At 48.9% G+C, this 27,618-nt stretch overlaps 12 protein-coding genes across 12 annotated transcripts; 5 read left to right on the top strand and 7 right to left on the bottom strand.

The window, feature by feature from the left end:
• Nucleotides 1-1,127: 1,127 nt before the first annotated feature.
• On the bottom strand, nucleotides 1,128-2,156 carry FIESC28_04258 (uncharacterized protein; the record flags this gene model as incomplete). Its single annotated transcript, XM_031158405.1, has 4 exons — nucleotides 1,128-1,242; nucleotides 1,295-1,427; nucleotides 1,483-1,866; nucleotides 1,916-2,156. 4 exons carry the CDS (start codon nucleotides 2,154-2,156, stop codon nucleotides 1,128-1,130), a joined length of 873 nt encoding a protein of 290 aa, XP_031017551.1.
• A 791-nt stretch (nucleotides 2,157-2,947) lies between these two features.
• Nucleotides 2,948-4,623, bottom strand: FIESC28_04257 (uncharacterized protein; the record flags this gene model as incomplete). The annotated part of the gene is made up of 6 exons (XM_031158404.1): nucleotides 2,948-3,306; nucleotides 3,359-3,430; nucleotides 3,487-4,087; nucleotides 4,148-4,247; nucleotides 4,303-4,390; nucleotides 4,569-4,623. The coding sequence occupies 6 exons, from the start codon at nucleotides 4,621-4,623 to the stop codon at nucleotides 2,948-2,950; spliced, it is 1,275 nt and encodes a 424-aa protein (XP_031017550.1).
• A 1,766-nt stretch (nucleotides 4,624-6,389) lies between these two features.
• On the top strand, nucleotides 6,390-7,559 carry FIESC28_04256 (uncharacterized protein; the record flags this gene model as incomplete). The annotated part of the gene is made up of 1 exon (XM_031158403.1): nucleotides 6,390-7,559. The coding sequence occupies one exon, from the start codon at nucleotides 6,390-6,392 to the stop codon at nucleotides 7,557-7,559; it is 1,170 nt and encodes a 389-aa protein (XP_031017549.1).
• Nucleotides 7,560-8,372: 813 nt separating this feature from the next.
• On the top strand, nucleotides 8,373-10,493 carry FIESC28_04255 (uncharacterized protein; the record flags this gene model as incomplete). The annotated part of the gene is made up of 1 exon (XM_031158402.1): nucleotides 8,373-10,493. One exon carries the CDS (start codon nucleotides 8,373-8,375, stop codon nucleotides 10,491-10,493), a length of 2,121 nt encoding a protein of 706 aa, XP_031017548.1.
• A 2,231-nt stretch (nucleotides 10,494-12,724) lies between these two features.
• On the top strand, nucleotides 12,725-14,164 carry FIESC28_04254 (uncharacterized protein; the record flags this gene model as incomplete). The annotated part of the gene is made up of 5 exons (XM_031158401.1): nucleotides 12,725-12,852; nucleotides 12,920-12,987; nucleotides 13,046-13,051; nucleotides 13,116-13,741; nucleotides 13,793-14,164. 5 exons carry the CDS (start codon nucleotides 12,725-12,727, stop codon nucleotides 14,162-14,164), a joined length of 1,200 nt encoding a protein of 399 aa, XP_031017547.1.
• Nucleotides 14,165-14,427: 263 nt separating this feature from the next.
• Nucleotides 14,428-16,943, bottom strand: FIESC28_04253 (uncharacterized protein; the record flags this gene model as incomplete). The annotated part of the gene is made up of 2 exons (XM_031158400.1): nucleotides 14,428-16,695; nucleotides 16,746-16,943. The coding sequence occupies 2 exons, from the start codon at nucleotides 16,941-16,943 to the stop codon at nucleotides 14,428-14,430; spliced, it is 2,466 nt and encodes an 821-aa protein (XP_031017546.1).
• Nucleotides 16,944-17,634: 691 nt separating this feature from the next.
• On the bottom strand, nucleotides 17,635-18,462 carry FIESC28_04252 (uncharacterized protein; the record flags this gene model as incomplete). Its single annotated transcript, XM_031158399.1, has 1 exon — nucleotides 17,635-18,462. The coding sequence occupies one exon, from the start codon at nucleotides 18,460-18,462 to the stop codon at nucleotides 17,635-17,637; it is 828 nt and encodes a 275-aa protein (XP_031017545.1).
• Nucleotides 18,463-19,485: 1,023 nt separating this feature from the next.
• On the bottom strand, nucleotides 19,486-21,047 carry FIESC28_04251 (uncharacterized protein; the record flags this gene model as incomplete). Its single annotated transcript, XM_031158398.1, has 3 exons — nucleotides 19,486-20,080; nucleotides 20,131-20,579; nucleotides 20,634-21,047. 3 exons carry the CDS (start codon nucleotides 21,045-21,047, stop codon nucleotides 19,486-19,488), a joined length of 1,458 nt encoding a protein of 485 aa, XP_031017544.1.
• A 466-nt stretch (nucleotides 21,048-21,513) lies between these two features.
• On the top strand, nucleotides 21,514-22,140 carry FIESC28_04250 (uncharacterized protein; the record flags this gene model as incomplete). The annotated part of the gene is made up of 2 exons (XM_031158397.1): nucleotides 21,514-21,740; nucleotides 21,795-22,140. The coding sequence occupies 2 exons, from the start codon at nucleotides 21,514-21,516 to the stop codon at nucleotides 22,138-22,140; spliced, it is 573 nt and encodes a 190-aa protein (XP_031017543.1).
• Nucleotides 22,141-22,383: 243 nt separating this feature from the next.
• On the bottom strand, nucleotides 22,384-23,301 carry FIESC28_04249 (uncharacterized protein; the record flags this gene model as incomplete). Its single annotated transcript, XM_031158396.1, has 1 exon — nucleotides 22,384-23,301. The coding sequence occupies one exon, from the start codon at nucleotides 23,299-23,301 to the stop codon at nucleotides 22,384-22,386; it is 918 nt and encodes a 305-aa protein (XP_031017542.1).
• Nucleotides 23,302-23,694: 393 nt separating this feature from the next.
• FIESC28_04248 (uncharacterized protein) lies at nucleotides 23,695-25,738 on the bottom strand (the record flags this gene model as incomplete). The annotated part of the gene is made up of 4 exons (XM_031158395.1): nucleotides 23,695-23,896; nucleotides 23,951-25,548; nucleotides 25,603-25,608; nucleotides 25,664-25,738. The coding sequence occupies 4 exons, from the start codon at nucleotides 25,736-25,738 to the stop codon at nucleotides 23,695-23,697; spliced, it is 1,881 nt and encodes a 626-aa protein (XP_031017541.1).
• Nucleotides 25,739-26,311: 573 nt separating this feature from the next.
• On the top strand, nucleotides 26,312-27,053 carry FIESC28_04247 (uncharacterized protein; the record flags this gene model as incomplete). Its single annotated transcript, XM_031158394.1, has 3 exons — nucleotides 26,312-26,464; nucleotides 26,522-26,977; nucleotides 27,030-27,053. The coding sequence occupies 3 exons, from the start codon at nucleotides 26,312-26,314 to the stop codon at nucleotides 27,051-27,053; spliced, it is 633 nt and encodes a 210-aa protein (XP_031017540.1).
• Nucleotides 27,054-27,618: the final 565 nt, after the last annotated feature.

The raw sequence follows: 27,618 nt of genomic DNA, 5'->3' as shown, positions 1-27,618 counted from the left end.
GGGCGGCTAGGGGCGACGAGAAAGAAGAACGGACGGCGGTGAAGCTCAAGATCGATAGAGAAGATTTATGTCGAAACTTGTTATAATAGAATATGCGGTGCGATTATATGTATGTAGAGAGGACGGTTCTGGGTAGAAGCCGCGGATGGGTTTGTAGGAAGACGGTTCCTCTACCAGGATAGGGCTGATCAGAAAGAGCGGGAAGGCAGGTTGGGAGGTAAGAACTCTCAGTAGCCACTGCTAGTTGGGAGATGACGGGGTGAGCAATTCTAATGGAGGGCCAGACAGACGCCAGACCAGGCTCAAGTACCCTGGGAGGGAGCTCAAGTACCGGGGCAGGCTTTGACAAGTGGAGATGTACCAGTAAATGCGGGCAGGGTACTTTTCGGGCGTCCAGCTTTGAGGTTCTCGAATCTGACAGCTCCTCACTTTTATTCCGATGACAGGTTCTGCTTTGGCCTCGGTCCAATGAAACGATGGGAGTTTTAAGGTAGGAGTCTCAACTCGCGTGGTCATCATTCATTCACTGATCCATTGTCTCTCATTTACAGCACATTTTTACTGCGCTGCTGCGCAAAGTCGAACACCCTCCACTACAGTCCAGCTCGGGAAACCCTCCGTAATAAGGGACTAATCCCCTGAATTTGTCCTAAAAAAGATCCATCCGCCTGAAAATAGAATGGGCCTCATCAACGATACATGGATAAACTTTTAAATGGTGAAGCGGTGAAACCAGCGATATTATGGCTCTTATCGTATTCTAACCATTTGCGCATTATCAATCTTACCTTGAAGCTTCTTGTCCCCTCTTATTAATGAACTGCCAGTTCATCTAGCATGACCAATGGGATCAGTTCAGTATCAGGAATCTGACTTTTGGCGATCGTTAACGAGGATCTATTTCATTGCATTCCATACCCCACGTTCATCTGACAGGCGAATTGGTGTACGCCATGTAGCCCAGATCAGTATTCTGATACCCTTCTCGAGGTTTTTGCTGCCAAGTTCACGTTGCCAAGCTGATGCTGACGCAAATTCGACGTTCTCTCCAAATTCGTATCTGAGAGAAACCTTCAATATCTAATTCCTAAACTCCAATACTCTAATGCATGTCCTATATGAAATTTCTAAGGCAAACAGTAACCTCCATCAACAATCAAGTCATGACCAGTCGTGAAAGAAGAGGCGTCACTAGCCAGGTACAAATAAGCTCCCTTGAGCTCTCCAGTCTCGCCCTGACGTCTATGTATGATGTTAGCCAAGAGCTACCAATCCGGAATCAGCTTGTACTTACCCGGCGACTGTCTTCTCCTTGAAGACGTTCTTGACATCCTCACTGATAAAGTCTGTGATCTCGGTCTTGATGTATCCTGGAGATACGGTGTTGACGCGGGCAAAGCCTGTCCATTCGACGGCGATAGATTTGCCTGGATCAAGTCAGCTACATTGTACTGATTAGTTCCACGGATTGGAGGGGCTTACAGAAGTGGATGACGGCAGCCTTTGAAGCGTTGTACACAGCTTGTAGCTGAGGGATGTTCACAATGCTTCCGCTCATCGACGCTGTAGCAATGAAGCTACCCGCCACAAAGTTTGTCAACTTCTTTCCATCCAATGTCGTGCCCTCCTTCTTCTGTCTTCGGAAATGAGCTCCTGCACTTCTGGCGCACCACATGACGCCGTCAACGTTGACCTCCATAACACGACGGGCTCTCTCCGTAGGGCCATCAATGAAAGTGCCGTCTTCCCAGGCGATACCGCTGTTAGCCACAAAAACATCTAGACGGCCGTTGAACTCGGCAACAATGTCGTTAATGGCCTGCTCAACCGCCTCGGGAGAGATGACGTTGACTTGGAATGCTCGGCCTGGTTTTATGTAAGCTGTGTTCGATATCAAGTTGAAAAGTGGACTTACACTTGACGCCATATGTTTTCTCAATGTTCTCGGCTTCAGCTATGGCCTGCTTGTTGCTATTGTACCAGATAGCCACATTGGCCCCAGCCTCAGCGAGTGCGTGAGCGATAGCCAGACCAATACCTGCACCTGCACCAGAGACGATAGCTGTACGGCCCTTCAGAGAGAAGAGCGACATGACTCTAGAGGTATCGGGGATACCCAAGTTGTCATGGTGGAATGCGCCTGTTTTTGAATCCATGATGACTTCGATATGAGTTGAATTATGAGAATGAGAGTTGATGGTTTGACAACGATATAGATAGGTAGGCAGAAAGGTTTAAGTCATCAAGGTTGTGGTTCTGGACAGCTTGACGCTTTATATAATATCCGCCAGCCTTTACCCAAACACCAGACACCTCGGCTATCATACCAATAGATTACATAGCTATCCTCACATTTGCGACATTTACTGTATCAACGAACCAAACATGTCTGTTGGCCCTGGTCCCTTCCAGTCGGGTGGAACCCCAAGTTGACAACATAATGCCTAGTATCTTGAGTTCGCAAGGCACAACAGACTTGTCTCCACCAACTGGCGCGCCTATCAAGATGCGTTGTTCCAAGATTTAGCCGTCTTGTCAGACTTGAAATCTGGTCTGTGTATAACGGTTTGACTTCGTGGAGAAATGCCTCTGGCAGGGTCCGGGTGTTTACATGGTGCAGTGCTTCGGCCCCGTTGCTGTCCACTCAGCTCCGGCTAATTCGGGCCCCAAGTCTCTCCGAGCCGAGTTCATCAAGCGCCGAACCCCCCCGGGGATGGGTTTGAATTCATCGCGGGGTAAATATGCCCCGCCATTTCTCAATGACATCCATGGTCAGTGACTTGGGCTGGCGACTATGGCGGTTAAGTATATGCAGGTGTTGCAAAAGTCTAGTGCTGTACATCTCCTTGGATCATAGCTTTCAGGATGTCACAACACGAGTACGAGAGTTTAAACAGGATATCTTTTTTATATCTGAGTCTTATGCAACTCCAAGACACCAGTGTATTTACCAAATAGTATTCACTATTCGTCGTCGTCGTCGTTGTCTCTCTGAGAGACTTCTCGGACGTTTCACAGTAGCCGTCCTGTCAAGGTCCGGCTTATTTAAAGTATCCACGATGACCGTCGTCGTCGCCGCCACCGTCGTCTCGAGATCCGGCTTCTCAGAGGATTCAGGATGACTGTTGTCTTGAGGTTTGGCGTTCTTGGAAGACTTAGGATGGCGGACGTATCGGCGTTTCTTTTTGTCATTGACGCCATGGGCAGCGTTGTTGACACTTGCAACTTGGTTAAGGTTGTGCCTGATAACTCGCTCGTGGTCAAAGTTTGTCTCGCGATAACGAGAAATGAAGTCATCACGGGGTACTATACAGAGTCAGAGACCAGTGGTTTCTCTGGGCTTATGAGAACAACTTACTGTAGGCTCCGCATATGCGGCGGTTACCCTTAAACGCACTTCGTCCATGCATCACTCGCCAGTTGTCGAAAACTGAACAATAGGGTTAGTACTGATTCTCAACGAAAACATCATTTTATAGTACTTACTGACGATGGTGCCGGGTGTCAACTTGAACCAAAACTCGCTACTTTCTCGGCGTATGATCTCATTCCACTTCCGAGCTGCATCGTACCAAACCTCTGCGTGCGCGGGATGCACAACCCCACGATCATCGTTGTTCCAACGAATGCGGCGCAGCTTATTGGCGGCATTCATTTCGATGACTGGATAGACGCCATTCGGCGCAATAGCAATTCCCTCGTTTCCGCTAGCATGCCAAGGAATCTGGGCTCTTTGTAGGACACCGAACGCTTCCGGGAATTCACGTTTCAACTTGATAGCAGCCTGGAAACCATCCACAAGCAGAGACTCGCCACCTAGAGGCTCGTCTGGGTTGTGATCGGGAGGAGCGTCGTGCGAGAGACAGTGGAAGGCTTGTAGGCCAGCAGGCTCGGTAAAGTAAGTAGTGTCTGTATGAGCTGGAAGAGCTATGTTCGTGTACGCAGTGTCAGCCAGGGCAAGATCAGGAACAAAGTCGTAGAATCCTCCGTAGTGGGTATTGCGAATTGGGCCGATTTTCTCTAAAAACTCTTTTGTTGCTTCAGGAGTCGGTTCGGTGTTTTCGACGAGACAGAAGCCATGAATCCACTATGTTTGTAAGATTCCAAGTAATATATTGTGCACGTGTCGGAGTCGAGATTAACTCACGATCTTTCTGGTCAGCTCAGCCATGATATTGTCAGCTCCCAGTCTGTAGTCAACTTTCGGGGGGTTCTCTGCGATCTCGCTGCCCCAAAATCTGTGATGACTTGGCAATTTGTCAGTGACCGAAGACAACAGGTATACCATAGTCCAGAACCTACTCTTCTACTCTCAACTGCCTGCTGTATCCTTTAGTGAACCAGCAGTCGAGCCATTCCCAGGGATGAATGCTCTTGTGTTCGTCCTCCCCTAGCATATATCAGCTGTGTGAACAAAACAAATCTCCATCAACAGGGTTATGCATACACAAGACTTCGAGATGTGTCTCATGATGCTCAAACGATCGAGGCTTGATATCTTGCGGCAGCTGTCTAGCGGTTAGCTACTGTACGTCCGTCCGTCCAACAGCCGTTAAGTTTTGACTAACCGTGAAAGTATCGAAATTTCTTTGCCTTGTACTCTGATTGACGCATTCGCTGCATTGGCAGTTGTCGCTAAACGTATAAGCGCTCCTGGCTCATCACATCGAGCGATTAAGCGCGATTGCTAACTTACCGCAACCACAAACTAGGACTACACCACCAGAGAGAAAGGCCAAGGGTCAGCAACCAAGATCTGAGAAGCGCGATTCAACGGAACATGGGACTCACACCCTGTGTTGCTCGGGAGTAGAGTCCAGGGCATCAGTCTGTTTTTCAATCTCGATATGGTTTGGAGCTGATGAGCGAGCTTTTAGAGTGAATGAGACTGAATTCCATCTTGCGAATGTTGTATTTGGTGCTGAAGGTGAGGTTAGACCAAAAGCATTCTGCTGTTGCATGCATCTGGCGGCTAAGGAAGCACGTCGACTCGACAGTCCAGAACTAGTGATAAGAGTATGAGAAGCTGAATAGGACACTGATTATTTTGGGGGCGATAATTACACTGAGCAACGAGCAAGCCGACTAAGCATTGTGAGTGATGAATTCACTTCAAAAGTAACAAAAGTTCAATCCAAGATTTTGTTAAAGACACCGTAAGTCAGGTACATAGAATAGATGCTTGAAGTTGAATGGGTCATGGCTTGAATTCACTCTATACCTCGGCAAATGGTCGGCCGAGAATCGCATGACGATAAATGGAAGGAATCCCCCGGTGAGTCCCCGTTCTTGCCAATTGACAAAGAAAAGGGCGTTTGACTAAAGGCACTTGGAAGGTGCCCAACGCACGTGCATAATTTTAGTCAGGGGTAATATCTCAATTGGAGGATTGAGAGTAAAGTAACACATAATCAGTTCCTTTCTCTATTGATCAATTATTTTTATGGCGAGTCTGTTCTTGGTGCTCGAGACTGAACAAAGAAGATAAACTGCCAAGTTCATTTATTACTGGGATAACCATGTCCAGACTGTGGGGCATACATTAAGCTTGGATCACTGGACGCTACTCCTTCCCCATAGCTCCAACTCTCCAAGCTCTCTTTCGTGATGCTAATTTTGTACTTTCTTTGACTTCTCAATACTACGCAAACAGTTGAGGTAGTATCAAGTGATATGCTGCATTCCATTAACCAGTGTCAATCGAACGCAAGGTATTCAACTCATCATCAATTCAACGGCCAAACTGTGACTGCCATGTCGTGTCGAGACCACTATCTTCGGCTCTCTATTCCTTGAATGGATGTATCCCCAAAGGTAGAAGCCCAATATCTCGACCCAAGGCATCTTCCATAATCTGTTTCGTTTCGACTCAATCAAGTCTTGGCCTCGACCTCGAAACCAACATCGCGGCCAAGTGGCTGTCTCGCCTTCCAATAGCGCGTCTCTCCCCCACTTGTATAAGCGCTGACCTTTTTAACCTGCATTCTGCGTCTCTTTGATCCTCCATGTTTCGACCTCGCTACCGAAGCTTTGGGTTCCTCCAGGGGTCTTGTCGCGCCCGCGGTTAGGATGCCTTCATGATTGGCGTCGCCAGGCGATCGGACCCCCTTGCTCTCGAGGCTGACTTGGTTGTTGCTTACAGGTAAAACATAGCAGAACCAACACTCAAGAAAAGATCCATGTAGGGCAGGACTAACAATGGAAACTCTTGGTGCAGGCATGGTATTGGTATAGTTCTTTCACCTCTCGCTCATTCCTTTTATCATTAAGAACCGCTGCACGGCGTCTGCACGAAGCGCCTCGCCTTCATTTCTACCTGTTGTTCTCCCCTCTCTTTCTATTCAGTACAGGCTACTGTCATTATTTCCAGTCTTCCATGTAGACTTGTCATGGCTTTCTCTGTACAGCCTCACGAGGGACATCTCCTCAGGATCTTCCTTGTGTTGGTTTCGTTTCTACTTACTCCAGTGAGCCCTGCTGCTGTCGAGTCCAATATCAGAGTCTTCTCCATTGAGGAACCGGACAGTCCCCGAGAAGTCTCGCCATCTTTTATGGAATTTCCATCACAACACCAAGAGCGAGATGGATCATGCCCCATATCTGGAGATCATTGGTGTGGTAACGAACTGCCCGGGGACTTCTGTTGTTCTTCCGATTCCGTTTGCAAGGTCCTTGCTGCAAACACAACCACTCTATGCTGCCCAAAGAATTCGAAAGGAGAATGCGAGGTCATCTTGCCTATAACCTGCCAAATCGAAAGGCAAAATCCTTTGACAAACCCATCAGCGGAGGTCAAGTCATTAGCACTTAATCAAGAACTAAAACGATGCGGAACCAAAAGCGGGAGCAAGAGATGCTGTCCCTTTGGATATAGTTGCAGAGGCGACAAGGAGTGCGTCCTTGACAAAGACCAGGACGAGAGTTACGCCTTCCTTCTACCTGTACCCAAGTATTCAACATCATCTCCAGTAACATCATCTCCGGCAGCAACATCCACGGCTGCATCCTCAGTCACATCTGATATTCTTGCAGTTGAAACATCAGAAGCCCCCGATAGGATCGCGCAACCACCAGTAGCTAGTGCCACAGACCCCAGCAACGAGTCAGCTACCCCAGACGATGAAGAAGAAGAGGAGAAGAAGAGTGGTGGCATTGGTCCAACAGGGATAGTGACTGCGAGCACTGTTGCTGGCGTCTGCTGCCTTGCAGGAATAGGAATATTTGTATGGATGAAGTGGTTCCGGAAGAAGAGAACCGACGACACTCCCAACATGTCACTTGCGCGAGAGTCATGGGGCTATTTCTCCCACAGAAGCTCTCCATCAACTCGCCATCTTCATCTCGCTCGTGGTCCTGATGACAAGTTCATCGTCACGCCTACCACAGCTGGGTTCACACCCTCTTTCCCACCACTTGACCCGATAGTGGAAGAGAATAACAGCCCTGTAGAGCTTCCTGCCACTCCAGTGTCGCTCTGCATGTGGTCCGGTATCGAGGATGCATCTGTGGAGGAGCCAAAGTTGGCATATGTTGTCCCAGCAGCAAAACAACAGACTTGAGATATCTGAGACGGGCTTAAAACTTTATGATTGTTATGAAACGAAACATGCGAAACGCTTTTCTTGTTGTATATATTTCTTCTTTGGCAATGGTAATGCCCACGTTTGATCATGATTATGAGGCAGTTATAGTGGGCGGAAGATAGTCGCTGGCGTTGATGAGCGTAGACCTTCTTTGCGAATTCTAATGCAATATTCCATTTGATCATTGATTATTGGGTTTTTGAATCACTGTGAAATACGGTTAGATAATCATCTTTAAGAAGTGCTTTGAAGATCGATGAATGTTCTGTAAATTTCTGGGGTCCGTGAATAGAAAGCTTTATAGTTGCCAAGGCTTATGATACAGGCACAGTACAGTGCTTGGTATGAAACAGAAGCAATTAACACTGTCTGATAGGCAATCAATTTGATGATGATGTTGGTTGAATTTCAACAAATAATTCCAACGGCATCTTCTCACTGTCTATTGCCACTTGATTTGTCAAGTTTTTTGATCGATTCACTGCAGAAGCACTATAATATAGACTTGCGATTACCCCTTTGCTCTTATACTGGTCTTCAGGCCAATCCACTAAACTCCTTCCCTTGCTTTGCCCTAACATTTGTCTGTCGCATTTTCTCTCAACTCTGTCCTGTTCCTCCATATCCATCCTCTCTTGTCCAACTTGGGCCATGGCTTGCCTTTTGATCGGCGCCAACAAACTCCTGTAACCTGATCACGGGTCCCAAGTTTTTCCCAGTCGCGAGGCTAAGACTCTTCGAGCTGCGACATTTTGACTACGAATTAGCTCGAATCTTTCCGTTACAGCAATGACGCCTGAACATCCTGATTTCGACGTCTTCTACGACTCTCAGGCAACTCATCAACATCTCTTCACGCGACAGAATCCCTGGGATCGCATCACCCAACCGAGTGTCCTTATATCCTGCCTTATCATTGTCGTCACCCTTTCGTACAACTTATATGCTTCCACGACTACCGTTCAAGAGTCAATACGCTTGCTGGGGACAAGTCTCTGGGACGCCTTGGTATTTGTTGTCCCCGAGAGGCTCTTGGATGCTATAGATACGCCCGAAACTTCGACCAATTCCACAACCTCGCAGCCGATGTTGCGCGCCGAACGAAGCCGACATGCCGTCAAGAGCGACAAGATGCGAAGGGTCCTCGGACTGGATCGCTCTGGTGGTGTTATGTCCTCGGTGCTTCAGGTTAGAAGCCGCGCCCTCTCTTTGACAGGTAGTGTTCTGGGATTGAAGGGCGAGTCGTCTAGTCCACCTGGCCTTGGCAACATGGACAATTCATGCTACCAAAACAGCATTCTTCAGGGACTCTCATCTCTTAAGCCACTTCCCGAGTACCTTTCTTCCTACCTCGAGGCTTCCGACGATAGCGGTGATCACGATGTTGCGCAGACGTTACGAACATTAATTACCGACCTCAACGATGGATCAAATTACGGAAGAACATTATGGACCCCTGGCGTACTCAAATCGATGAGCACCTGGACACAACAGGACGCTCAGGAATACTATTCTAAAATACTGGACGACATTGATAAAAGTGTTGCTAGGGCTGTCAAGAGCACTCAACCTCAGCATCCCGGTCTTGCGGCCAAGATAGAAAAGGACGATGCGACTCCGAGCGAGCACAGCGACGACAGTGGTTATCAGAGTATAATCAATTCGCCTGAAATCAACTTGCCCCACAACCCGCTGGAGGGTATGCTGGCGCAGAGAGTGGCCTGCGTGCAGTGTGGACATTCTGATGGACTATCCATGATCCCTTTCACATGCTTGACGCTAAGCCTGGGTTTGAACAAGAACCAACATGACTTGTATGAACGGTTGGATGCGTATAGTAAAGTTGAAGCGATCGAAAATGTTGAGTGCACCAAGTGCACTCTACTCAAGACTCGGCAACAATTATCAGCAATGTCAAAGAAGATGCAGGATAGCGGGGCATCCAACGAGAAGCTCGCAGAGCATCTGAATCAGCGACTGGAAGCAGTCGAATTGGCCTTGGAAGAGGATGACTTCGACGACAAGACACTGACAGAGAAGTGTAAGATTTCGGCTCAGAACAAAGTCAGCTCAACCAAGACCAAGCAAATTGTCATCTCTCGACCACCAAAGAGTTTGGCGATCCATATGCAACGATCGGTGTTTGATCCCTCTACCTTCAATATGATGAAGAACTCGGCGCCAGTCGATTTTCCTATGACACTGGATCTTGCTCCTTGGTGCTTGGGCAGTACCGGCTCCAACCCGTCGGATGAAAACTCGAAGTTGGAGGAAGAATGGGTTACTGACCCTCGAAAGTCAATGGTGGCCGGCGATCAGGGTTCTAGTAAACTCGCAGGCCCTATTTATGAGCTTCGCGCTGTAGTGACACACTATGGCCGACACGAGAACGGCCACTATATCTGCTATCGCAAGTTCCCACGACAAAGCCCTCCCACCAAGGTGGTTGAGGATGATGAACCCGATAGCAAGGCAGACGCCAAGACGGAACCCCGTACGGACGAAAAAGAAACAGACGAGCCTGAAATGGATTGGTGGCGGTTGAGCGATCACAATGTTTCGCAGGTCAGCGAAGACGCGGTTTTGAACCTTTCCCCTGGAGTATTCATGCTCTTCTACGATTGCGTAGACCCTAGCATGGTCATGAACGACGAAGACGATGTCAGTATGCAAGACGCCGTCGACGTCACGGATGTAGATGCCGCAAATGGGGTGGTCGATGCAACGGAAGATATCACCCCAGTTGTCCAGGGGCTCGAAAGTCAAAAGGCTAATGGGAAACCAAAGGAGCTATCTGAAAATGAAGAAGGTGCCACGTCATTCATGGTAGATGAACAGTCTGTTGAAACGATAACGCGCGGCTCAGATCTGATTGCTAACGCACCTTCACTGGTTCCCGTTGAGCCTTGAAGGATTCACCAAAGGGGGGAGATGGGGCAGTGCTAACTTAGGCTGCCATCATCAACATCAATAATGGAAGCGAAGTGCTCACAGAGATATTGGGAGCGTTCACGGATAGGGATTGTATTCAAAGGCATAGCGACGGCGTTGAAAATATTCATATTGTTGGAAATATGATTTTACTAAAGCATTGGACTTGCAGGTACATGGTAGAACAGAGTGGCTCAACAGGAAAGACTGTATTGAGAGCACATGCAATGTCAGGATTAATACCAACATAGCGTTTTGCTAAACGATAGAACCCGATTGTTATCCCCGGTTGTGAATTCAGCCCGAATTGAGGCTTTTAACCGAAATTGTTGTTTATCGCTTACGATGAGTGGCATCGATACTGGTCGTTTCAGTTAGGGAAGTCTCGCGAGAGCTATTAATATTTACGCTCCCGGCAATGACCGGCCGAGAAAGACAGAGTCGAGAAGCGCCCATCCCCACTGCAGTGGAACTGAGTGCCGAAAGGTCCTCGGGGCAGGTCACTAGCAGAGAGAATAGATTAAACTGTTGGTTGATCGACCTCCTGAACAGGTGGGATAAACTTCACTCCGCGGTTATATCGGCAACTAGCCAGGGGAAACGGCAAAGGCATATGCGTCTAAGAGATCTAGTAAGTTTCCAATTGCCTATCATGAGGGGGTTTCACTGTCTGAGCGAGGTCATCGTAGGTTTGTTCTCAATTAAGGAGTAAACCTTCCAGGATGAAGTGCCGAACTATTAATACGTAGAGTAATTTGGCATAATTCCGGTCCCTATGGTTATCCTAATATGCAAGAGTTTGAGAGCTCGTATATCGATGCTAGTCATTGAGACTAGTCTAGGCTTATTAACAGCTGTGATTGTTCCTCGGCCAAGACCGCTGAAAATACAAGCGAAGGAATTGACAGCTGCCATGTGGATTGTTTCTTGATCCTCTGCTGGCCCCGTTGCAGAGAGATTCTAGACCATTAGAGGTCTTCTCGTATTTGAGGAGCCCGCTTGTAATGCCAAGCTTCCTACTAAGCAATGCTTAGTTGCGTCAACGAACGAGCTTCATTGGTTAGTCCGTATGTAGAAACACCCGGACAGGGTCTTTGACATCCCTGCTACACTGACGGTCCCAGTTGCTGATCGCCATGGCCTTCAGTTGCCTTGTGGGACGACGACGGCCCTGCGCCTCCTTGAGAAAGCTTCAATTCTCATCTGATGATAGGTATCGCCGTAAACACGGGCTTAACAGCTCCCGTTTAGATGGTTCAGGCCCCAGGGCTGTCTTCGCCAAGCGATCCGTTAATTCAAGCATTTGACGGTACTGTTCTCCCAATCAAGCTGCTTCGATCTGCTCCATAGCTAAGATATAGATTGACAATGAGGCTTGGCAGGTACGGTGCTTAATCGGGCGTGACCGTTTGTGTTTGTATTTTTGTGAAGCTCGGCCTCTTTGACCCGTTGATGACAGGGCTTGACTCGTAGAATATGACTTTGGTTCTGGCGATGGGCAGTTGATCGGCACAGTTGAGCCGAATGTTGGTTGGTTTAGGACAGGACAAGGTCCATTTCGAGGCTGAGCTCGACCTTGACGAGAGAAAAGAACGTAGGTGGATCCGTATTTGTCTTTGTTAATAAGAAGTCTCGGTACCCGACCAGTGTCAGAGAAGACGATCGTTTGAATTGTTGTTTGTTTTCATAGTTGCTTGTCGTTTCTTTTGTGTCTCATATCTGTGATAGCCAACAAAGCGCAGGAACCACTCACACGAAGCTTCCCGTTTTCCTAAGACATTATTGACGCAGGCGCGACTCACTAACTTACTTATAACCGCTTTCGATCCTGCGGAAAGAGGCACCTCGACCACCCACTTTCCCATTCCGTTCCATTGAGTTTGTCTTGTGAGACATCCAATCCACCCCATCGACTTTTCGATCCAGCCTCTTCTTTCAGCATCTTCCTTCCTTTTAGACTCTTTTTCCCTCCCTTCAATCGGATTTTTTTCTCATCCTCTCTTCCCCTCCAGCTCACTCAACTCTATTTGGAGAATACGTCACTTCGCAGACGAGAGTTGGGTCTAGTCCGAGGTGGCTTGAAGCTATCCACGCGCCCTTGTTGTGTCTTAAATAGTCTACACAACGCTCCGCAAGCCACCGCTTTATTGTTCTTACTCCTCGACAACCCGTGAAGACGACGATATTCCCAATCTGAGACAACTGCAACAATGGCGGGATCAAGCGATTTGGAGGCCAACAGGGTCTCGCCTCGGTACGAGGGCGTTGACGACACCACCACAGAAAAGCCTGTCAATCAGGGAACAGGCTCAAGACTACACCCCTCAGTATACATCTTGTACGTGAATCCGAGAATTGTAGTTTCGCGATTCGACAAAGACATGTCTAACATTACTCTTGTATAGGACATGGATCTTCTTCTCCAACGTTACTATTCTATTCAATAAGTGGCTCATTGACACTGCTGGATTCCGTAAGTTCTCTGCTATCTCTGGTCTCTACAATACAAGTATACTAACCAAGCCTCGCAGGATATCGTAAGTATTCAGATCACAAACATGTGTGGTGTGCAGTTCAAGTCACAAACTAACAAATTACTAGCCATCATTCTCACCACATGGCATCTTGTCTTTGCAACTATAGCGACTCAGATCCTTGCTCGAACAACCTCCCTTCTCGATTCTCGTCATGCCATTCCTCTTTCTCGACGACTCTACGTACGGACCATCCTTCCTATCGGCGTTCTTTACTCGGCCTCGCTCGTTTTCTCCAACATCGTCTACCTCTATCTGTCGGTTTCTTTCATCCAGATGCTCAAGTCCACCGGTCCAGTGTTCACTCTTATCGCATCATGGGTATGGGGCGTTGCTCAACCTGACAGCAAGACATTTGGCAACGTGATGATTATTGTAGTTGGTGTTGCTATCGCCAGCTTTGGAGAAATTGAATTCTCTGTGGCGGGTTTCATCTTCCAGATGTGTGGTACCATCGCCGAAGCTGTCCGCGTCGTCATGATTCAAGTCATGCTGAGTGCAGAGGGTCTTCGAATGGATCCCCTCGTCGGTCTTTACTACTATGCACCCGTCTGCACCCTCATGAATTTCGTCGTTGTCGCCTTCAGTGAGGGTCCTCGATTCAAATGGGAAGATGCAGCGAGTGCAGGCTATGGCATGCTCTTTGCCAACGCTTGTCTTGCATTCGCCCTGAACATCATCAGCGTTGTCCTTGTAAGTCTACACAAAGATTCTTATTTACTTCCCATACTAATTGCTATCCAGATCGGTAAGACCTCAGGACTTGTCATGACTCTTAGTGGTATTCTGAAAAGCATCCTCCTTGTGGCTGCTTCCGTTGTCATCTGGGGCACCCACATCAGTCTTCTCCAGACGCTCGGATACTCGATTGCTCTCATGGGTCTCGTTCTGTACTCCATTGGTTACGAACAGCTACTCAACACGTGGGAGGAGATAGTTGCTTGGGGTACAGGTTCGCTCAACCGTGAGGGCGAGATGTCTCCTACGTTACGCAAGGCAATCATGGTTGGTTGCTTGGGTTTCATCACTGTTATCATTGCCGGAGCCTTGTGGCATTACCATGGACTCTCTGGCACACAAGTGGCGCGAGCGACATCATCGTTGCTAAGCCATTAATGGGTTAACGATTTCTTTTGCTTTGGATACGATACCTCTATAGACTTTTGTTAATGATCAAATTTTTGAAATTAAACCAGATACCATCGTAGTTGTGTGAATAGAATAGAATACTAGCGAGTCCTGATGTTTGCTCTAGGCTGCAAAGGGTATCTAAGTGAAATTCCGTGATATGCAACGTCATCTGCCAGTCTCACAGTCCCCAGTTAATTGTTGCTCGAAAATGCCAATATTATACAGAATAAAGAGCCGGTCCCACAGCATCAGCGACGGTCCCTGCTACGATCCCGTCGCTCCCGCCTAGGAGACAAGCTTCGGTCCCGTCTGTTTCTCCTATCTCTGGATCTGTCCCTCTCTCGGTCTCTATCACGGTCTCTATCACGGTCTCTATCGCGATCACGACGGTCCCTATCTCGTTCGCGTTCTCGAGAACGTTCTCGATCTCCGCCTCTGCGATCTCTGTCCCTCTCTCTATCGCGATCTCTATTGTCTCTGTCCCGCTCGCGATAGCTGTCTCCACCTCTCAACTTATCACGGTCCCTATCTCTGTCTCTATCTCCTCTGTCCCGTTCACGATCCCGATCCTTAGGTACTTCGCGCTGACGGCTACGACTCCTAGTTCGACTAGCTCTGCGCTCCTCGCGGCCTCCAGGCATGTACCTATCAATGTCGTCGTTGACTCGACGGCGGCGCAAGTCAGGGGAAATCTCGCCACTACTCTTTTTGTCGTCGAGTCCAGGGATTGGTAGGCCTTTGTTTCTGGCGTCCTTCTGAGCCGCCAAATATGCCTTAGCCTCCTTCTCCCGCTTCTTGACCTCTTCCTGTTTCCACTCTTCAAGCTCATCCTGAGCCTTGCTAGAACTAGGTCGCGCAGCAGATGCTGTGGTTCGAGAAGGACTTCGGCGGTCAGATGGTTTCTCCTTTTCCTTCTCGCGTTCCTTCTCGGGGGCTTTGTCGGGTTCCTTTTCTCGTGGCTTTTCCTGGGCACGATCGTCCCGAGCCCTTTCTCGGCTTCGTCGTCGTGGGGGAGATCTTTCGTTCCTCTCACGATCTCGGGGGCGGTCTCTATCCCGATCTCTTTCTCGTGGATCGTAGTGATCAGCTCCACCAAGCCGGTTATCGCGAGTACGACTTCGGTCACGTCGAGTGCGAGAGCGGGTTCTATCCCGTCTATCAGTGCGCAGGCGCGAGCGTGAGCGATCTCTTCTGTCTCGGCTTCGGTCCCTTCTGTCTGTCCTGACTCTCGATCTACTTCTCTCACGTCGATCAGCCACTCTAGGTCGGGAACGACTGCGTTCGCGTCTCCGAGATCTGCTTCGCTCGTAGTGATCGTATTTGGGACGAGAGCGGCTTCTAACCGCACGTTCGTCTCTACCGGTACCAGTCCGTGAGCGTGCTCTATCCTGTCTGACTCGGGAGCGGCTTCGATCACGTCTATCTCGAACACGAGACCCACTATGGCCTCTGCGTGGAGAGTTTGAGCGTCGGTCACGACGGTTGTCTCGCTCCCGTGGGCGTTCACGATCTCCTTCACGATCCAGCGCCCGTGAAGTACTTCGGCCTGGCTTGTTTTCATCCACACTAGGCTTCTTTGCTTGGGAGGGTGCTTCAGAGCCAGCTCGTTCCGCCTTGACACCTGCATCGCTTGCCTTGCGGCCCTCGGCAACCGAGGAACGTTCTCGTCGAATAGGATTGATGGCCGATACGGGCCCCGTCTTTCGTGGTGGTGGCGCCAAAGCAGCGTCGACCTCCAACTCCTGCTTTTGAGATGGTTTAGAGCTTTCGCGGAGCAAGTCGGCTAACGCCTCCTGTTCCAGTCGTTCGTGTTCCTCCTTGGAGAGCTTCTCCTTCAACTCTGCAGAAACAGCCAGCTTCTCCTTGTGGCGGTCATCCCTGTGTCGGTCGTCATCACGATGGCGATCTCGGTTTCTATCTCGATCGTGACCTCTGCTCCGGTCTCGTGTGTTGCGGCTACGATCCCTGTCCCGATCACGGTCACGATCCTTGTGTCGCTTCTCCCTTTCGATATCTCGAAGTCTCTCACGTTCCTCGCGTTCTTGCTCACGTTTTCTACGACGCTCATCTCGCTCTTCCTGGCGTTTGAGCTCGGCTTTCTCACGTTCTCGCTCCTCCTTCTTTCGTTCCTCCTTCAAAATTCGTCGCTTTTCCTCCTCAATTGCAGCTTCTTTCTGTCGCAGCTCTTCTCGCACACGTTCGCGTTCTGCTCGTCGAGCCTCTCCTTCGGCCTCGTACTCTTCATCGGTTTTGGCTCCTTGCAACCTTTCCGCCTCGGCTGCTTCCTCGCCAATTTCTGCCCGGCGTGTTTCGCGGATGCGCTCTTCTATAGCACCGACGTCGATTAACTGACCGATGACATCTTCAGCCTTTTGGTAGACCCCAGATCTCTCTAGGGCGCCATCAATAAGGGCCGCAGCCTTTCGGCGGTCGAGTGTAAGGAGTTGCTGCGGGTTGCGTTCGATCTCCTGTTCGGCCACTTCGAGAATCGACTTTGTGACTTGAGCCTCGTAATCCTGAGTTTTTGTTAGCACGGGTATGCACACACATTCTCTGTGTAGCATACACTAGCTTCGAATTTATCCCAAACTTGCTTTCGAATAGAATCGTAGGCGCCCTCCTTCTTGAAGCTATGCGCAAGTGATTCTATCGCCGCTCTCGTCGCTGAAGGCAATGGGAGGTCCGAGGCCTTGAATTTGCGTGGCGCTGGAGCGGAGGTTTTATCGACATCCATCGCAGAATCGTCAACACCTGGTGCGGTCATAATAGCGGTTGTGTGCAGCTGGGCGCAATAATTATACTTAAAAAGGAGGTTTGAAGATGCGCGGAAGAAGAGCGCTGTAGCTACTTGTTGTAATCAGCGCATAGCGCGCACGTTTCGGCAACGTAGCAATTAGGCTCGGAATTATAATGCCTAAACTTCAACAAGGACTTTCCAAGTCGACATGATCGAAGACTGTTTGATTGAAATCTGGGGTTCTTTGTCCGACGTGACGGGTAAAACGCCAGGTCACGTGCGAGCCTTAATCTAATCTCTAAGCTGGGGAACTTACCCTGTAAATGAGATGGAAAGCCGAATTTGTCATTTGAGGTATTCATGTTAAATTGATTCATTACTTCATCATTAGTATTTTTTGTTCTTTATACGAAAACACAAACAAGATCACTAACGGTCACGATGTTCGGTCCCAGATTGTTTAACTCGTTAATGTGACTTCTCACCATAAAAGTATCCGCCCGTTTGCACGAAAGTTTAGAAGTCAAACACATTTTGGAAACAAAGCAGATTCGTATTTTGGAGCAGGGCCTTCGGTTTGTTTGAAGGAACAAAACAGAGAAAACTAGCGCTCTTTCATCATCCAACAAGGAAAAAAGACAAGCAACAAAGCAATGCCCAATCGCCACTGATATCATAACACCCAACCAAAAATCCAATACAATCCATGAACAACTCCTTAGTATCTGGTAGTACACTTCGCAGTCGTAGTAGCCTTAGATGGTTGCTGCTCCACAGATGATGTGCCTCCTTCGCAAATAGTTGGACCGGGCACCTCATACTGGACCTTGCTTGAATAGACATTAACAAGAATACCAGGATCCTCAGCATCATAAAGCTCAGTACCAAGGTATCCAGAAGGAGAGTCAGATCCCTCGCTGGTGATCTTCAGGTTGAAACATTGAGGGTAGTTCTGGGCGCCACCCTTCTCAAGAGCATTGTGCAGAGCAATGATCTCATGGCGAAGGACATAATTGCCAGGAGCGATGTTCTCGGGAATTCGGACGTTCCATCGATCTCCGTTGTCTTGAAGTACACTGTCCGCGTACTTGCCTGGCGTACCCTGTTCGAGTAGACCAAGGCCGTCGATCTTGAAGAACTCGAGCTCAGTCTTGTCAACTTGCTCACAAGGACCGTTGCAGTTGGCAAGGTAGTTCAGGATAGGACCATAGTGGTTATCAGGCCAGCCTGACCAGCGAAGAGTGAGTGTGTCACCAGCAGCAAGTTCAATGTGGCCCTTGGCTGGGGTTGCATCTCTGTGGCAGATGATATCCGGATCACCGTACTTGTCAGGAGAAACAAAGCCGTTGTCCTTTTGCTCAATGGTCCAGCCAGCAACGACGGGAGGGTTTTGCATAAATGGGAAGTCGGTGCTGCCATATCCCTGGTAGGATACGCCGTTGACAATGATCTCATCAACATGGCCATGAGCAGAGACATTGATTGCAGGAATGAGAAGAGCAAGCCAGAAGGCGGCTTTGGAAGGGATGATGCTTGAGAAATTCATAATGAAGATAAGGACAGTAGATGAATCAATTGAATGAGTGTGAGAGTCCGAACAAAAGAGTGTCTTTGGACTGTTTGAAGGAAATGCTCTGCTTCTTCCAACAATCCCTTTTGAGGGCGATCACGAGCTTTTATACCTATAAGACCATCGATCGAAAGCGCCTTCTTGAAACTTCACTTTATGAGTCCTCGACCATCCTGTAATTCCCCCACACGCGCGATAACACAACCTTGATTCAACGCACAGATAGTTTTCTCCGACATACTGTAGTTATCCTGCTCATAGACGAATCAACACCCGATGAATGTATCGGTTGCATCATGATTGGTCTCCTGTTCGGCTGTCAACTTCCATCCCCTGATCTGTGCAACTCTCTCTGACAAGAAACATGTAGCCAAGAAACAGCCACAGTAGGGTGCCAGTAGTTGGTCAGAGAGTCAGAGAGAAACGCCGTAAAATGACTGCTTGAATCAGGGGGAGAGCTTAATCCCAGGCGTCAATCATCAACTTAGACGAATAGGATGCTGTTCCTGCCTGCATATAAACGGGATAAACGTGATGGGGGCTTGCAGCCGTTGTTTCAACAAGGATCATTCCGACTGTGCATATTCATTGGGAGGACTGAGTCGTTGAAATGCAATGAGCCGCACGCCACTCCGAAGCTGAGACGGGCAGATATGTGACCCGGATACCGAGGGCTTTCATAATCAAGAAAAGCAAGTTCACTCATTTCAAGTTCATCACACATTGGCGCCGAGTTGCATAGTAGGAACTCACTGGCTGGCCAAATGTTCATTGATAATTGTTGGATATTCAGAGTTGTGATAAGTCGTTAAATCCGAGCTACTAAGAAAACAAACCCCCTTTTTCTTTCTTTCACCATTTCATTTTCAGAAGAATGGAGGTGGATATCATGCCGTCTCTTCGTCAAGCTCGTAGGGGAGAGATACATCCCAACCGCAACGCCGTGCCAGGAAAATGCACCGCAGTACATGCAGCCTCAATACTGGTAACTGAGCTGTCTTAAAACTCGCCCTCGCCGCCACGGCCTACCACGCTCGCAGTCCAGAGACCAACGAGACCCCACCAGTTGACCTTCCAGCCCCTCCACAGTCCCTGGCGACCCTGACCCTTGTAGACTGTTGCAGCAACACCCTTAGTCTTGGCCTTGCTCTTCTTTGCTGCAGCTGCCGGGACGGGGGCCTCATGAGTTCCCTCGTCGTTTACGATGTGGAACATGGTACCGAAAGTGCCTTCATAACGTCCAGGAGGAACAATAGTGGTGAATTCCTGGTCGGGACTCAAAGCTTGGATGTACTCCTGGCTTGTTAGAACCGAGAGTTGTCCACGTCGGAGGACAGTCTCAATGGGCAGCTTGAGGAAAATCGCAGATGAGGAAGCGAGGAATTTGGAGATAGAGAAAGCCATAGGTGAGACCTGGCTGTCGATCATGAACTGAGTTCGGAGAACAAGAGGTGTTGAGAGGGTGATGAGAGGGTGAATCAAGGAGTGAAGGATGGTTGGGACTACCAGCATCGAGTTGCAGAGGTAGGATGGTAGGTTTCTGAGGGTAGCCAGCGTCCTGCGCTGGCCGTTTGTGCTCGGAGTGACGATGAGTCTATCTATGGTCAGCTTTACGTTCGCTCCACAAATCTTCGAATAACTTACCTGGTTCGCACCAAATCCAATGGTGACAGAACAAGTCCTGTAACCACAGCAGCTGTCGCGGCAACAAAAAGAGATGCCCAAGGATAAGGCGAAGCGATATCGATCACACGATCAATATCTTCTCTAACACCCATGTCTGGGACATTAAAGATTGCACTGAGGAAGCTTCGACTCCAGTTTTCCAGCAGTGACTGCAGCACCGTATACAGAAATGTGGCATTTGATCCCTTCCACACTCCCCAAGCACCTTCTTTTGTCCATAGCTGACCGATTACTTCGAGAATCGAGTCTGGTCGTCGAAGCTGAAGGAAATGTTCTGGAATAACCGGCTTCTTCACGGGTGACGGAGCCCTCCGAGAGCTTGATCCCCATGGAGAATCGTGGGGGTTCGAGGGGATATTCGAGGAGAAGTAATCAGGCTCTTCGCCCTCAGAGTCGGAGTCTTTAAACTATGTCGTCATGATTTAGCGGTGTAACTCGTGGAGAGCTCGAAATACACTCACATCATACATGGAGCTTCTGGGAGGAGTGACAAGCTTCTTAGGGGTCACTGGCACCTCGGGAAGTCCATACACAGCATTTTCATCCTGGTTTCGAACTTGCAACAAGGTCTTTGCTACCTCGAATGGCTGGGCCATGAGGACCGAGCTGTATTTCCATATCAGCTCGTCGATAAGGTCCTTAACATTCTGGACCATCGACGGCGAGGTATCGCCTAGGTAATCATTGTATTCAAGGTCGGAGAGAATATCGCGTGCCTTAGAGGCATATCGTTCACCGGCGGCAGTCACATGTCGTCCATCTGGGAATGGGTTCGGGCTAGGGCTCGACTTGTTGACGGTCTCAGCGGGTTCTCCAATTGAGGGAGGGATATAGTACGGCCTCAGAGGATTGACACCTTCTCTTTGAGTCGACATGATTGAGTCGAGCAGCACGACGACATCTGTCTATAACAGAAATAATTATAGAGAGACGCAGTGCACTGGGTGAAGCTTCGAATCTTGGGCACCAGAGAAAATGATCATCCAATACCTCCACTTTACACTTAATGCGACCCACTCACCCCACCATCGGCCACCCGGAGTTAGTCTTCGGACTCCGGCCAATGAATTTCCCGGCCGAAAGCGCCGCCGCCCTCTGCTATCCGAAGCTACTCACTTTTTTTCGGCGCTGCTTAATATCATCTTGGACGTGAGAGGACGAGACGGGGCTATAAGCGTCGGTCCATTGAGAAAAATTGGCGCATTTAGAGCCATTCCCAGCGTCACTACTTCGACCGGAGAACTAACAACTTCGAATCTACCCTGTAACTTTCATACTTTTTAATTATTCCAATTAATTATCGACTTGTATCTCGGCCGATACCCCGAAATCCCCGGAATCATGTCGGCGTCACGATCTTTTGCGACTTGCTTGGCCAAGCTCCCAGCTGCGGCATCCCGAGCAGCACAGCCCATGCGAATTAGCCAAAATGTTCTATTACAGACTTCTCGAAGTCAATCCGCTATGATCTCTCGAGCTGTCCGATTTTCGCCCGTTTCTCAGAGAGCTTTCACTACGTCAACGCAAAGACGGCATGGACATATCGACCCTCCGAAGGCGGGTGAGGAGTATGTGCCAATGAGAAGCCTAAACTCAAATAGTATAATATTAACAGGATTTAGACTTTACGTTACATTCGTTGAGAAAGATGGCACAGAGAACAAGTTTGCTGTCTCCGAGGGCGACAACCTTCTCGATATCGCTCAAGCGAACGACCTAGAGATGGAGGGCGCATGCGGAGGATCTTGCGCCTGCTCGACATGCCATGTTATCGTTGCCGACGACGAGTACTTCGATAAGATGCCCGAGCCCGAGGATGACGAGAACGATATGTTGGATTTGGCATTTGGTCTTACCGAGACGAGTCGACTGGGTTGCCAAGTGAAGATGACCAAGGAGCTGGACGGTCTAGTGGTGAAGCTGCCCTCCATGACGAGGAACCTGCAAGCAAGCGATTTCAGCAGCTAAAAGAAAATAACGACATAAGACATATATTCTGTTTTGATATGAGACTAGATGAGGAAACCTGTACTTGTAAGACTACGTATTGTACGGATACTTTTTGGGAAGAAATGGAACCAGGCGATGGCGAGGACCAGGTGCATCATACAGGGTATCTTTGTTACGACTTTAGTTGCGAGGCCGGAAGAGCACGGCCTGATGATTCCACTACTCCTCTTAAAAAGAAAGAAAGAACACACAGAAATGTTATTACGCCTCCTCGATTCCACCCTTTTTCAATTTGCCGCCTCCAGAAGCAATCAACTCCAAGAATCCCTTCTTACTCATCTCGTTGACCTTTTCCTCTCGCTTCTTCATACCGATAACACCCTCCTTTCTTGTACCCTTCTCAGCCTCAACGGCCTTGACCTGCGCGGCGCGGACAGCGTTGAAAAGCTTGACAACACCGCGCTGCGCAACCTTGCGTAGTCTTCTCTCGGTTTCCATGATCTCAGATGTAGATGTCTCCAGCTCTCCGGTATTTTCATTTGTGGATGCGATAAGAACGTCCTTTACTCGACCCTTCTCGAATGCGCGCCTCTTCTGGTCACGGAGCTGCTTTCTAGCCTTAGATTCTAGCGCACTGTCGACAGCCGCCTTGGAAGCTTCGTGGGCGGCGGCACTTCGGGCAAGAACGGGATCTGCTCGCCTGGATGTTGATAGCTTGGTGGAGAGAATCTTGGAGAGCGATGTAGCGAAAGCATTGGGATCGTTTCGCTTGGACTTCTTGCGCTTGTTGGTGTTGTCGCCATCCATATCATCGTCTGAATCGTCTTCTGATCCCTCGTCATCGTCATCGTCTTCCTCCTCCTCGGACTCGACTTCTGGCTCGTCGGACTTGGGCTTTTGCGCCTTGATTGTTTTTGTCATCTTGGCAGTCTTCTTCAGGGCAGGGCGTTCCTCGTCGGAGCTGGACTCTTCATTGTCGGAAGCGCCGACATTGTCGACTTGAACGTTGTGAATATCGTCGTCGGAATCGAGCAGGTTGACAGCATCAAACTCCTGCTCCTCCTCGGGTTCAGAGTCGTCGCTGTTGTATGCTCGGAGTTGCTTTCTCTTTTGCTTTTTTGAGGGCTTCTGTAAGCGACCCTCGAATTGTCTCTTTTTCTTGTTTCCGGGTCCAGCCATTTTGTGAATTGGTTGTGTTGATGAAACTGGGATGTGCAATGCTTTCGATTGGAAGCGTCGCAGATCTGGACTGGTCGTCAAACTTTTGAGAATTTTGCCGGGGAAATTTTCTGGCGATTGGACAGTGGGTCTGGGCGGTGAGTTAAGCTTCGGGGTGGTGCAGCGTGGGGCCGGCAGTGGTGGGGCCGTAGCATATCACTCCAAAGCCGGGCCTTCATAAGATCAAAGACGGGTCGGCTTACACAGAGAACGACGACGAATACGACGGCAGCGGGTACCTCAAGTTGTATATCATATCTGATCGGTAGAACGTATTATTTATTAAACAGCAAAACGAAGCGCCCATCTAAATAGCTAAATCGCCCACTTCTCAAAAGTACATCTAACCTCCACCTAGAAGAACTTGTTGATCTTATCCCAGAATGATGGGGCAACAACCTCCTCGACAATAACTTCAGGTTGATCCGGCGCCTGGACGGTCGCCTTCCATGTCTCCTTTCCATCGATGTAAAGGGTGTAGTAGAGCGAGCTCCTGTTGTCCTCAAGCTTGTCAATTGAGAAGGAGCCAAACTTGGACATGCCGCCAGGAATATAGCTTCAAAATTGTTAGTCATCTGTACTAGTTATACAAGATCTGAGATAGACTTACTTCATCATAACATCCTCATCGTCTGTCTGTCTGTATGTGCCGATCGGCGAGGCAAACTGGTTGAGAGGGCTGGTAGAGAACTCATGAGCTGCAGCAGTCTGGGGCCATCGTGAGCCAACAGGAGGTGGGAACCTAGTAGCGGCAAACTCATGACGATCACCAGAGAGAATAACAACGCTGGTTCCTCGAGCACCAGAATCCCACATAGCTTCAAGAATCTGCTTTCTCTCAACAAGGAAACCACCCCAGGTATCCTTGACATTAACAGGCCAGTTCTTAGTGAAGGGAACAGAAGAAGCAATGAACTTCCATCGAACTCCCTTAGGCATGGGGCGTGCGAGCCAAGCCAACAAGTCGGCCAACTGCTCCTTGCCCAGCATGGTCTTGTCGGTCGAATTGAATGGTGCATTGTTGCTGGAGCGGTAGCTACGGGTGTCCATCATGAAAAAGCTGGCTGGTCCCTGAGTGAACTCGAACCATGTGGCATTGCGTCGCAGGTTGAGAGGACCCGCAGCTTGGGACACGGGAGGGTTGATGTTGGCCTGGTAGATGTGCCAAGGGTCAACGGCCGCGCTGTAGACACCGGTAGTGCTTGAAGACCAGTCATTGGAAATCTCGTGATCGTCGAGGACATGGAGCCAGCTGAGGTTCTGAGCAACAGGAGCCCAATCAGGTGAAGCATAAACCTGGCGATACTGCATACGGTATTCCTCAGCTGTCTTTCCGAAGCGCTCGGGAACGTCAACGTAGATGAAGTCACCGAGGAACAGCATGAACTGGGCGTCCAGTGAAGGCAAGAGGTTGGCAAGATTTCTCAAGCCGGGAATAGCCAAGGCATGGTCCAGCGGGTTGTAAGGGAATCGAGGAAGAATGCAAGAGGTGGAGAGGAAAGTGAAAAGACCGTCCTTAGTATCAGGCATATCTCCCGCCTTGGGAGCGGCGCGGAACTCGCCCGTGTGGTTGTTAGAAGTTCTCCACTGATAGGTCAGTTGCTTGGCCGGGTCCAGAGGCACGGTAAGAGTTGTGGTGAAATCGGTGATGTTGTCAGTGGAAGTGATGAGGCCACCAGTGAGCCACATCTTAGGGTCATAAGGCTCGGTATCCTTGACGTGATACTCAAATGTGATAGGCATTTGCAGCTGGTCAGGCTCGCGAATAACGAATCTAGCCTCTGATGGCGAAACATATCCGAGTCGGACAAAAGATAGGTCGTCAGCAGGATAATACCATCGAGCACGGTACAGAGCATCAGCTGTCAAGCCGATGAGAAGAGCGTTAATGAGGAAGGTCAAGAGACTCGCAATAGGACGCGCAGCACTAGGAGCTCCCAGAGTGAGGATGTTGAAAATGCTGGGGACTTTTTCACCAATAACGACCTCCTCCTTAACGTCAACTACATCGGTGACGATCTCAGGCTCAGGCACGACTGCGACGCCATCGGCAGTGAGCAAAGGGGTTTCATCTGTGATAGCAGACTCTTGGACAGTGACGTCAATCTCATCCTTCAGTACGCCAACTTCTGGCTTGGTGAAGAAGGTTGCAACATAAGACGGGACATAGACAGCGAATAGAGCAAAGGCGACAAAGCCAAAATGTGCCTGTTGTTAACGTTAGACTGAGGATCATATTAACGTTCCATATCCTGTGCTTACAGGGAACTATAGCTGACGTTAGTATGATCCGATCTCATTTCAGCAAATAGGAAGTACGCACAAGTCTGAAGAATACTAAAGCGCTTATCCTCAAAGCAACTGAGGATAGCTGTGCGATTCTCGTTTGAGCCGCCATGTTGATGATGATGTCTTAGATGAGAAGAAAACAATAAGGAGGTAATGCGCGATAGCGCGGATGAAACGGTCCGTGTAAGGCAATTGGCCCTACCTCAGGTAATTGGTCAAAGGGTTAAGGAGAGTCGAGAACTATAGGAGAGTTAAAACTTCATGTCAAGCGAACATTCAACGCGACATGAGAATAGATGATGCGTATGTATTAGAAAAGATCAACCGCGTTTTATCTGGAACTATTTGATGAAAGGACTGACAGGGGAGTGAGGTCATGATCCATGATTCTGTAATCTGGTAATCCAACATCTTGACGCGTATTGGTTCAAAGGGGGTGAACTAAATGGATCTACCGAACTGTGGCTGTGACTGTGGCTTGACAGCTCCAAATACCTGATGGTTCTAAAAAAGGACCTAGCTCAGGAGGGGTCTTCCAGGGGGTCGGTGCCAGCAAAATTCCGCGCCGACTCTGGAAGCTCAATCGTGGCCCGTTCAGTTACTGGCAGTACATGTCCACTTTAGCGACAGCTTGTCCTGAACAGCAGCAGCACGCGACAACCTCTCATACAACAGCGCAACAATGAGACTACCAACACTTGTCGCTGGGCTTTTCGCCTGTCTTGCCACCAATGTCGCTGCTACCGCTTTGACTTACAAGCTCGATGCTCATGAGAAGGCCTGCTTCCATACAACCACGAAAAAGCAGGGCGAGAAGATCGCATTCTATTTTGCCGTGAGCCTCCTTCAATGAAAGCATACACACCGAACGACGAACTTAACATTATTTTAGGTCCAATCTGGTGGTTCTTTCGATGTCGATTACGTTGTTGAGGGTCCCAATGGCAAGATTATCATGGATGGTGAAAAGGAGCGACAGGGCGACTTCGTCTTCTCCGCCAATGTCGTCGGCGACTACTCATTCTGCTTCAACAACGAGATGAGTACCTTTGCCGAGAAGTACGTCGACTTCGAGATTGCTGTCGAGAACGAATCCCGCGCCCAGCTCCCCTCCAAGCAGGGAACCACCCCCGAACAGACCACAGCCCTTGAGGAGTCCATCTTCAAGGTCTCTGGCCAGCTCTCCACCATCCACCGAAACCAAAAGTACTTCCGAACCCGCGAGAACCGAAATTTTGCCACTGTCAGCAGCACTGAAGGACGAATTATCAACTTCAGCATGATCCAGATTGGTCTTATCATCTGCATGGGTGCTCTGCAAGTGTTTGTTGTTCGATTCTTTTTCCAGGTAAGGGATATTGGACTTGACATTGATCTTTCAAAACTAACTGGACAATCAGGGTGCGCGCAAGGGTTACGTCTAAAGAATTCGCTTTATCATATACAATGCTGGACACGGGTGTTACGAGGCGTGGGAACAAAAAGGAGAGGGACATTGGAAGTGTTATACATAATCAATGGAAGCAGAGCGCTTGGCCTGGCTGGAAAGCCTGGCATTTGATTTTGACGTAAATGTTTGAGATACTGAAATGAAAGCTGTCATGATGCGCTCGATACTTGGCTAAGACAGATATTGTTTATGCAGTGATAAATGTCTTGTACTAAAACTGAACGACTCAAGACTGTCAATTATTTCGCAAGTTTGCATAATCAATTCACATCAAGTTCCTGGGGTGGTTGGTATTATGATTGTCCTTTTGAAAGGACGGACGGATGTCAGTAGTAGTTGACCAATAAGCTATGACGTGGAATGGAGCATTGACGACTCTAAAGTCACAGCTCGACTAAGATGAACGGGAGAAACTTCCGAGTTGTAACAGACTGGTATTTTCAAGAATACGATTTATGGATTGGACCTATGCTACTTTATTCATCTCTGAAGAAACACAGAGAATACAAGCCAAATGTGCTACATAGTACTCATACCTT

The sequence above is a fragment of the Fusarium coffeatum genome (genome assembly GCF_003316985.1).
Source record: "Fusarium coffeatum strain FIESC_28 chromosome Unknown BRIP53273_contig_87, whole genome shotgun sequence".
NCBI classification, from domain to species: Eukaryota; Fungi; Ascomycota; class Sordariomycetes; order Hypocreales; family Nectriaceae; genus Fusarium; species Fusarium coffeatum.
Note: the sequence above shows the minus strand (reverse complement) of the source record. Positions and strands in the feature narration are given on the sequence as shown.